Genomic DNA, 10335 nt, shown 5'->3' with positions numbered 1-10335 from the left:
CCGCCTCTTGCTGTGAAGATAATTCTGTGAAAGCAGCCTGGCATTTCTGTATTTCCACTGCAAGGATCTCCGGGTGTTGTGATTAAACATTCCGTCAGCACGATATTGCATAATTTTAATATTTAGAGTGTTTTAAATACGTTTTAAGCTGTTGATACAAACAATAACATGTACTTTCTCTTAGGACTGTCATGTAAAAACAACATTTTCATGTGAAAACAGAAAATGGCTTCAAGAGGAACAACAGAGACCAGTAAACTAAAACAAAACTTGGAGGAGCAGTTGGACAGATTAATGCAACAACTTCAAGATCTGGAAGAGTGTAGGTAATATAAATAGTTGCTTTCCTCTTATATGGTAGTATTTTTCTTAAGTGGTTGGCAGAAAAAAGTGGTACCTTTCAAAAATCTTAGGAGGGGGCTTATTTATTTTTGTGTTTTGCTGTGGCTTTCTGTTTTTAAATTAGGTAGGATATTGGTGTCAGTAAAAATTATTTTTAAAAATCTTTATTAAGATTGTTTTATATATCTAGGAAAATGCTAGCAGAAATACTCTGTATTTTCTTTGAAATGTTATATTTCAGTGTGACTTTTAAACTTTAAAGAGCTGTTCACAAAAACCACAATTTTTCTACGGGATTTTTAATAAGAGTGAACAAATAGCTTTTGGGGCTCTTTTGGTTTTTCTTATAGTTATAGATGCCTGGGGGGGTTGCGTTTACTTTTTTGTTTGTCTAACTCTTCATGTGATTTTGTGTTAGTCTTCTGTGTGTTGATACAATTTGAGACAGTGAATTATCAAGAAGGTTGGGCTTTTATCTGTTTTAGTAGTTGCATTTAAGCACCCTGTGTTTAGATGCTTTCTGACTCTAGTTCTAACTTGTCCTAGCAGTATGTATCTTTTCCAAGAACAGTTAGAACTGCTGAGGGGTGGTGGTGCTGTTCTGGGAATTGGGCAAGGTTTAGACAGCAGGATCAGTTATTCCTAAGTGGATGGCTTTGGGTGAGGAGATAGGCTTCTCAGATAATCCCATTCACTGCAGCTTTGGGCAAGACAATCTCACCGCATAATTGTATTGAGATCCAAAAATACTTCTAAATACTGCTCCAGGTGTGGGGTATCTTGTTTATTACTAGGGCTTTTTTATCATCAGTGAGTGTAGAACCATGCAGGTGGCTGGGAGGGGTGCAAACCCAAGCAATGCATGAGCTGGATGGGAGCTGAGAGGGCCAGAGCAGGGCAGGCTGCAGGGATGGGAACTCCTCAGTGCAGCCTGGGGAACCAAGCTCCGTGCCATGGCCCAGTGCCCTGTGCCCCATGGGTGTCTCAGGCTGGGTCCTGTGATTCAGTTTGCCTTCTTGGGTCCTCCCTAGAGAGGAGCTTGATGCAGATGAGTACGAAGAGACCAAAAAAGAAACTCTTGAGCAGCTGAGTGAGTTCAATGACTCCCTGAAGAAGATTATGTCTGGAGATATGACTTTGGTGGATGAGCTCAGTGGCATGCAACTGGTAAGGATGATGTGTTGCTAAAAAACTTCATGTTCTGCTTAGAGTTGATGAAATGGCAGATAGATACAAGTGATTCACTAGAATTTTTATGTGAAATATAGATCTATGTAACTAATGTATTTCCTAATTTAATACACTTGTATATGTAAAAAATTTGGATAGGTGTCTTCATTTGAAAAGGGGAAAAAAACCCATTGATGAATTATAACCTTAACATTGTAGGAGATTAAGACCTGGACTTTAAGTAATGAAAAGTGTCACAGCTCTTTCTCAGTCTAGTTACATTAATTAGAGGATTCTTTAAGCCCTTCATAAAGGTAATTTTTTTTAAAATTTCACTTCCATGGTTATGAAAAAAAAGATGAGTTCTGTATATCATATGATGCAGAGGATACTAATGATGCTTTCCAGCCCTCATTAATCTTGTCCTGCTGCTGTAGTTTGACCAGGACTATCAGGAATCACATTGTTGCTCTTCTCCTTGCAGGCAATACAAGCAGCCATCAGCCAAGCATTTAAAACTCCCGAAGTGATTAGAATGTTTGCAAAGAAGCAGCCGAGGCAATTGAGGACAAGGCTGGCAGAGGTGAAGGCTCCTGTTTTACTGCAAAAGCTGTTTATTTGAGGCAGTCTGATTCAAGTGTGTAATGATTGCAAGGAAAGCACTGAGTGTGCTGGAAAACTTGGTCGTAAAGTCCAAAAGAGATGGAGAAGTTCTCTTTCAGTATTTGTTCAGTCTTAAATGTTTATTGAGGTAATGGGGGCAACCATGTGTATTTCTTGAGTTATCGTCTATCTTCCTGCTTCAAAGCAAAAATGGGATTAACAGAGTGAACTGAGGAAGCTGCAAATAGAAAGTCTGTGATTGTACTGAGGGCTGGAGAGTGCACTCGATGTTTCAGAGATCTAAATTGAAGATCCAGATTATGTGGGTCCATTACTACTGATGATATTTTTAGGCTGTTGCATTTCTCATGCTGTTGTGTTGGGTGAAATAATGGAAGCTTATATATTTTGACTTTTTCTCCCCTGATGTGCAGATGGACAGAGACTTAATGGTTGGGAAGTTGCCACGAGACCTGTACACCCAACAGAAACTGGAAATCCTGACTGCCCTCAGAAAGCTTGGTGAGAAGGTAAGGGGTTGGTATGATAGTCAGGTGAGTAGAGTTTTCTGCCTATTTAGGAGGAATTAGAAATAATTAAAATAAGAAATTACAATTTTATAAGCAAATTATAAAATGCAACGTGCCGTGACATTACATAAATGTTCTTCCATTTTAATGCCAAACTTTCTGAAGCTGAACATGTATCAAATAGTTTGGTACCTTTCTGTATGGCTGTTTCTACTTTTAAATACTTCCTTTGGTAGGCTGTATGCATGAATCACACACCAGCTGGTACAAGGTGATGGTATTTATAAAAGCTACAAAACAAATCTTTTACTGGCCATCTACCACCAATTAATCAGAAACTATTCAAGACCTCTGACATGTATCCAGCTTCACTTTTATAGTGTCAGTTGTGCTTACCTCTGGGTATGAGAAAAAGAAATTGGAGAGATGAGTGATAAATTCATTGTTGCCCCAGTGACCCATCAGTGACAGAAAAAACCCTGGGTTTGCCACCAGAGGGAGGAAGAGAAGTTACTTCTCTTTGTGGATGGTATATGAAGAAAATGGGTTGCTGTGTATCTCTGTACTTCAGCTTTTTTAGGAAATGAAGGAATGTCATGGAAAAGATCAAGTGCAGTACTTAAACGAGCTGCAATCCAAGTAGTTTCCAAAGCAAAGGCTTTCCCAATATTTTATTGCTTGAGTGTCAGAGGAAAAAAAAGTTTTGCAAATATGTAAAAGCTAGTTAAGATTGTGAACTGAATGCATGAAGCTATCTAATCCTCTTGGAATGAATTCCTTGGACCACAACATCAAGCCACTTCACCACACTCTGACCTATCCTCTTAATCTTTTGAAATGATCAGTAGCCTGCTGCACAGAGGGCTTGCTAGGACAGTAGTCTCACATCTGTTCTGGATGTAAACAATGACAGCAAATGCTGCATGTTTGTCTGCACAACATTGCAAAATGTTAAGTAGCTATATGCTTGCGAACAAAGCCAGCAAAGGCAGGTAAGTAATATGTTTTCCTTCATTCCAACATCATCCAGAATATCTGTACCTGATTTTTATATTTTTAATAAATAAACTGACGCAAACACTGTGAAGAGTTTGACACACATGCTTTGCTGTAATAAAGATGTGTATCTGAGGCTAATTAAATGACTTAACTTAGCATATCTGAACCTCCCAAATGTAGGTTACTGCTTCATTATTGTAAATATTTTATGGGCATCTGTCACAAGGCATCAGAACACGTACATAAAAGTAAAATATACATGGGGAAATGTCACTTTAAAGGAAGAGAACCATTTCTAGGTCATTGGCTCTTAATATGGTCAAAGCTGGCAGTGACTGCTTTTTTTTTGCTTTCCTCAGTAGATGATAGGAAGTAAGCTTAGATCTTAGTTCATTACCATGATGATCTTGTGACCTTGTGACAAAAAAGTTATTGACACCTTGGCATAGTTCAGGTACACAGGTACAGTGTGGCCTTTTAATAAAAAATTATCACTACAAATCAAATTGAAACTTGCATGTGCAGGCATGTCTGACACTGCACATGCTGGCACTGCCCTGCCTGGGCTGACAGGAGCCAGGGAGGGAAGATTTAGTGCTAGGGGAAGTAGCTTCTGGTTTTGTTTTAGGTTTCAGTATGGCAGATAACACTGCCACTCAAAAGCTGCAAATGGACAATTGCTGTAACCTGTCCTAGCTCATGTAGATGCACAAGTAGATGGTGGGACCTGCACTGTTAAGGTATCAGCTTCACAGTTGTGGCTTTTTTTGATTTAGCTCACTGGTGATGATGAGATATTCTTGTCAACAAATGCTGGTACAGCTCTGAGCCAATTTGAGAGAGTCTCCACTGACCTTGGTAAGTCTTCATTCTCATAACTTCTGATTCCTTTGCCTCATTGAACACTGATTAATAGAAGTATGTCTGGGTCCCCTATGAAAGAGAATATATGAACAAGAGATTCATGCCATTAAATGTTAATATATGTTTTATTAACAATGAAACTTTGATACACTATTATGAGGAAAAAGTAATACAACAAATAAATCCAATGTCAAACATCCATGAAATGCCAAGGGTTGAAGACTTGAACAGTCTGTCTCAAGCAGAGATGCTGCTCTTATAATTAAACACAGATCTTTTTTGCATTAAAGACTCTCTTCAGGAGAACTATGTCCTCTGCTTGATGCAGAGAATTTGGCAGTTATTGGCACATTGTCAAAATACAGCTTTAAAGCACTCTTCCTGCCATGATTGTCATACCTCTGATTGTGTTGACAGGATCAAGAGTTGAGTTACAAAAGGTATTAAATAAGCACACAGTTCATTGTAGTAGTAGTTAAAACTGGGATGAAAGAGCTATGACTGGCAGGAACGTGCCAGACTAGCTCAGGATACAAATAAACTGTCTGGGTGCCCTACCTTTCAGCTCTGCCCTCCCTGGAAGTGTAAGCAAGGTGAGAACCCTCTCTTCAAGAGGGGACTTGGGCAGTATCTCTGTGTGTGGGGGTGTTACCAACACCATTCCAGCTACAAACACAAAGCACAGCTCTACAGGAGAAGCTGGGGAAAGGGAGCTCCATCCCAGCCAGGCACAGCAGGACATGGCTGCTCTAGACCTGCCAAGCCTGCGTGGGGTTTTTTGAATTAGCTCAAGTGTTCAAGTTTTCACAATGTAGGTTTGATTTCTTTGGATCTCAAATGTTTTGCTTGATGTAAATTGTATATAAGGTAATTCACAATTTCCACTAATACTTACTGAAAATGCTTTTTCCCCCTCAGGATCAGGAGACAAAGTCTTTGCTCTTGCAAGTGTTGAAGTAGAAAAGGCAAAACAATGAAGAGGTTCGTGAGGCTTGTGTCTCCAGTTATCAGCAGCATTGGATTTTGGTCATACTGCATTTGGTTTTTCTATTTCTTACGTGTGAAAAAACAGCAAAGCAAAACAAAAAACCCAAGCTCTAAATCTCTTGGGTCCTTAACCAGAAGATATGAAGTAAACAGCCTTAAGTGCACTTTTGGGACCTTGGTGTCTGTACCATTTAAGTAATACAAGCTCTGAGGCTGAACACTAAGTGGAACTCTAAAACAAAAGCATGGTATGACTGTCTTTCAAAAGAGTCAGTTGTTTTGAACTTTTCTGAATGTGTATTTCTCTAACTATTAAAACTTAATCTTTTTGCACGTGGTTGTAGCAAGCAGATCTTTTTACGAAGTGGTCCTGATGATTTTTTTTGGGTGATTCTTCACATTGTCTTAATATTTGTCTGGACTCCCCAGGAAGTAGTTTGTGCTAGGAAAGCATTGAAGCTTTGGAAAATGGATGTCGTTTATTGAAATGCCATCTTTCTACAAACTGTTTGCAGAAGACCCAAAATGAGCCTGGATGCTGATCACTGGCCCTTGGCTGCTTGTTTGCCGTGCACATGAATGAGCACTTTGTGTCTCAGCCCTGACTGAGGACAATGGCAGCCCTGTGGGGAGCCTTCTGGAGTCATTTAACCTTGTGTATTGGAAGGACAGGAATTGATAGGACATGGCAATGAGATGCTCTTCCTTCAGCTCTGGTGTATAACTGCACGCTGCTGTTATTTCAGAGGGGGCATGAAATAGCTTGCAAGTAGAAACAAAAAAAGCTCCCGTTATGTGATCAGTGCAAGTGTTGTTCAATCTCAGTGCTGGTGCTATGGAGAGGGGAGGGTCTGTCTCCACTGGATCCTGAATAAACTTATCTTAGGAGGATTTTAAATCTCATGTAGTTGAATTTTTAGCTCAGAGACTAAGTGGGTAGCATTGACTATAAACAGAAAATTAACACGGTCAGTCGTCATTTAGAGTGCACTTACAGGGCACAAATACCCTATAAATTAGCAAGTTGTCTAATTGTAAACTGGGACTGGAGTAGACTAGAAAATGTGTTTCTAGAATGTATTTTGCTTTAACAGATATACTTTTGACATCTAGCATTTAAGAAATGAAAGGATACATGATAGAGATAGCATAATTTGTTTTTCACTGATTGAACTTCTTTCTCCCTGTTATTAGAAAGCCTTTATTGAGGAGGGATTTTTGTCCATTCCAGCAGAACTATTTTCTGTCTGGAACAGCATTGTATTCTCTGACAAAGGCTGATTGCAGCTTCATAGCTGAGAGCAGCTTATTAAAAGGCGTTATTAGACTCTGAAATTATGGGAAGCAAAACAGTCTGTGGGGACTGGAGCTGCCTTCTTTTCCTTTCTGCTCATTACTGGTGCTAAGGAACTCTCTCCCCATACACCCCCAGCCTGCTTGCAGCATTATTATGTAAATTAAATCTCTCAGCACTCACAAAAAGTTTACAGTACAATGACATGGAAATCTTTTTCCTTGTAGTTTGACAGGTGTAAGTTTCCAGGAGAAACTTTTTTAAATTGGTTTGTAAATATTTCAGGATTTTTGCAAATACCTGCACTGTGGGCAGTTGTAACATTCCAATTAAATTGATCCTTGACTGAACATCTTTCCAACATCTGCTGCTTCTGCTCTTGGAAGGATCTCTGATGGTTTAGATGGACAAAGATGAGACTGAGATCAGTACCAGTACTGCAAGATTCAGTGTGTTGGTTCAGACTTCTCTTCTCAGAAGCTGTGAAGGGTCAGAAATCAGAGCTCTACCCAGAGACTGGCTGTGTCCTGCAGAATGCCCTGACCATAAATGTGATTTAACAAGGAAGCTGCTGCTGATGTGAAGCTATTCATGTGTTGACCCTCACAGATAGTTAAGTAGCCTCTTGAAATAGTTAGATTGATTTCAGGCATAGTAAGTTAATTGGCGTGTTGTGCTAAGTACTTTGGTAAATAATCCTGGGATGTACCTCCACCACCACCTCAAATGTTTCTGCAGGGGCTGGAAAAAAAAGTCCGTAATCTATTTATTATAATAATGATTTCCACAAATAAAAACTGATAACAAAAGAACAACTGCTAAATGAAAGCATGGGTTTGTGTTTAACAAACAAGCTTGTGATGTGTGAGTTCCATCCCCAGTTCCATGTTGGACCTGGGCAGATCACTCATTCTGTACACATCTTTCTTTCCTGGAGTAAAATACAGATTATGATCCTTAAATATCGAGTGCTGTGAAGTTGTTATTGATCATACATTGCTTTGAAGATTAAAAGTGCTTTGTTTTTTGTTTATCATTTTACTTCTGAAATAAGAACTGTAAAGTACAGTAGCTTTAAACACATCAGCAAAGTTCCCAGAGTCCTTTTTTGGCTGTATATAACCTCCTTTTTTTAATCTTCTTTCTCTATAGAGTGAATTCAGTGATTGTACTGATCTGAAGGAAAAAGTGTTAGAAAATTGAAGCTTCAAATATTCTGTCTCTCTTTCTTCTGTCTTTGTCTCCTTGTGTTATTTCCCTTCTTTGATCTTGAATGGAAAAGTAGCAAGTTACCTTTGTGTTGAAGAAAAAATACAAGATTTCTTAAGAGATCCCTTAGTTTCTCATGCTACTTTGCCTGTAAAAGTCAAATTCATTTTGATAGAGAGCTCTGTGTAAATGACACCCTATGGCCAGGCAGTTCAGGCTCTATCACTGGTGGCTGAAGTGGGATCGATGCATGATTTTGATGGATTTGAATTATCAGACTAAGTCTGACATATAAAATATTAACAAAAGAAAAAGAGATCCCAAACTAAAAACAAAAACCAAGTCCTTCATTGGGTACCCCACACATCTTGGAGAGAAAGAGTTTTCATTATTGTTGTGTGTGGTTGAATCATGGATAATGAAAGCAGGGATTGTGTGTGCAGATGCTGCTGGAAGCCCTTAATGAGAGGGGGATGCCAACAAGTACAGAGGGACATGGAGGGTGGAAGCAGCTGTGCTGTGAAGGAATCCTAAATGAATTTGAGAGCTGATTAAGAAACAAATGGAGATCAGGAAGGACGGGGTGAATTGAGAGAATTTTTCTAAGTCAAGCAAGGATTCAGACGAAAAGGTTTCATGAAGTTTTGGCTTACTAGAATAAACAGCAGCCTCATTAAACAAGAGATTAGAAGCTATTGAAAAGAAAAATCCATTTAATCTGATAGATTTCAGTAAAATAATATCAAATCTTTATACAATACTTGTAAAAATGTTAGACTTAACCTTTAGATAATTAAACTTCTAACATTCCCTTGCTGAGGGTTAGGTCGAGCAGCGTGATGATTGGGAGGTAACGGATTTGACCACGTGCAGTTCTACATTCTGTTTGCTTTGGGAGGCTCCGTGCATTCCCATGAGACATGAACAATATTTTACTCTATCTCTTGCAGACCTAGCATAGTTGAGAGGCCTCTTGAGCATCCATCATGTCTTATGATGATACAAGTGACTGATGGCAAGATGTCACCTTGCTTGATAGCTAAACATCTCGGTAAGCTTGAAGGGAATAAACTAAGGTGGGGCAGGAGCTCAGTTTTAAGAAAATAAATCTAAAATTCTCCAAGGCTAGAGGAAACCTTGTGGTATCTCTCCCTGCTAAAACCCTTCCTAAATAAATGCAGGATGTTAAATTGATGATGTGTAAGATTGCATTGCATTGCTGTACAGTCAGCTGGCTGAATTAGGAGAACTAGACAGTACTTAGTCATAAAATGGTGTTGTGCCCATGATGTTATCAGTAAGGAAATTCATACTATTGCAAGGATGCAAATGATGGCTTAATTATATGCTCCCACTAGCATAAGATGCTTTTAGATCTTTCCCTCAGACTCATGTACTGTGCTAATTAACAGTAATCCAACTGGAGGATCCCAGTGCAATGCTTCTGCATATTTTTTCAGCTTATGCTGGAGCTCTTATGTTCTTTTCTTAAATAATTAATAATCATTACTGCCTGCTGTGCTGTGGGTATGTGCCAGTGATCTCAGATCCCAGCACATTTGCACCATTCCTGTTCCTGTCAGAGGCTTGGGTTTGCTCTTTGCAGAGGCTTTCATGTTAAGCCCTTCATTAGCTGGCAGTGGGGTTTGGATTTCAGTGGCATCGGGCTTTGATGTCATTAAGTATCAAGCTGTTAAAGGAAGTGCCACCTATTTCATTACTGTGACTATCTTTATGCAATTAAGTTAAATACCGAGTGGAGAACAGATGCATTTTACTAAATAACACTTGGTTCACAAAGCATTTTCATCTCCAGGAATTTCATACTTACCTTGCTGGCCTCACCAATGCACCCTGTCAGGAAGCAGGGTTACTGTTAACCTAGTGGGAAACCATAATGCAGATGAGTGATGGAGCAGGGTGAAGAGCCCTTGGTGGCTTCTGTCTTCTTTGGATTTTAGTTTTAATTAATTCCTCTCTGTGTTCACTGGGGTTTTACTCTTCTTCAGTCAATGTAGGTGAAGCATTACTTTATTTTTGAGTGCTTCAATGACCAAATGACCACTTATTCTAGTTGGAGGCTGGCATTTCCTGTATTGGCTGAATTAACTCAAGCTGCACTGGATGTTGCAGTGTCTTTAACTTTCTTAGCGCAGCGTTACTGAGCCCCGCGCCCCGCTGGGATGGATCTGGGCGGCCTGAGCGCGGCAGCCCCGGACCGGGAGCGACAGCAGGAGCCCCGGGACCTCGGCACCGCGTTGCTCCAGAGGATGCTGCTCAGGTGAGTGCGTGCCGCTCTGTCCCGGCGGAGCAGTCCCGTGGCGGGGCCCGGCCGGC

At 39.9% G+C, this 10335-nt stretch overlaps 2 protein-coding genes across 2 annotated transcripts in view; both read left to right on the top strand.

The window, feature by feature from the left end:
* Nucleotides 1-7751, top strand: part of LZIC (leucine zipper and CTNNBIP1 domain containing) — an 8461-nt gene extending 710 nt beyond the window's left edge. The window contains exons 2-7 of the mRNA XM_031062535.1: nucleotides 185-326; nucleotides 1374-1509; nucleotides 1997-2095; nucleotides 2550-2645; nucleotides 4421-4502; nucleotides 5427-7751. Of these exons, the coding sequence (XP_030918395.1) occupies nucleotides 226-326; nucleotides 1374-1509; nucleotides 1997-2095; nucleotides 2550-2645; nucleotides 4421-4502; nucleotides 5427-5485 (573 nt within the window). The 5' untranslated portion in view covers nucleotides 185-225 and the 3' untranslated portion in view covers nucleotides 5486-7751. The remainder of the gene's footprint in view (nucleotides 1-184; nucleotides 327-1373; nucleotides 1510-1996; nucleotides 2096-2549; nucleotides 2646-4420; nucleotides 4503-5426) is intronic.
* A 2414-nt stretch (nucleotides 7752-10165) lies between these two features.
* The window catches only part of CTNNBIP1 (catenin beta interacting protein 1), a 19888-nt gene continuing 19718 nt past the window's right edge, over nucleotides 10166-10335 (top strand). The window contains exon 1 of the mRNA XM_031062536.1: nucleotides 10166-10279. The gene's annotated coding sequence lies outside the window, so the exon portion shown is untranslated. The remainder of the gene's footprint in view (nucleotides 10280-10335) is intronic.

Source organism: Geospiza fortis, unplaced genomic scaffold, assembly GCF_000277835.1.
Source record: "Geospiza fortis unplaced genomic scaffold, GeoFor_1.0 scaffold662, whole genome shotgun sequence".
Classification (NCBI taxonomy): domain Eukaryota; kingdom Metazoa; phylum Chordata; class Aves; order Passeriformes; family Thraupidae; genus Geospiza; species Geospiza fortis.
Note: the sequence above shows the minus strand (reverse complement) of the source record. Positions and strands in the feature narration are given on the sequence as shown.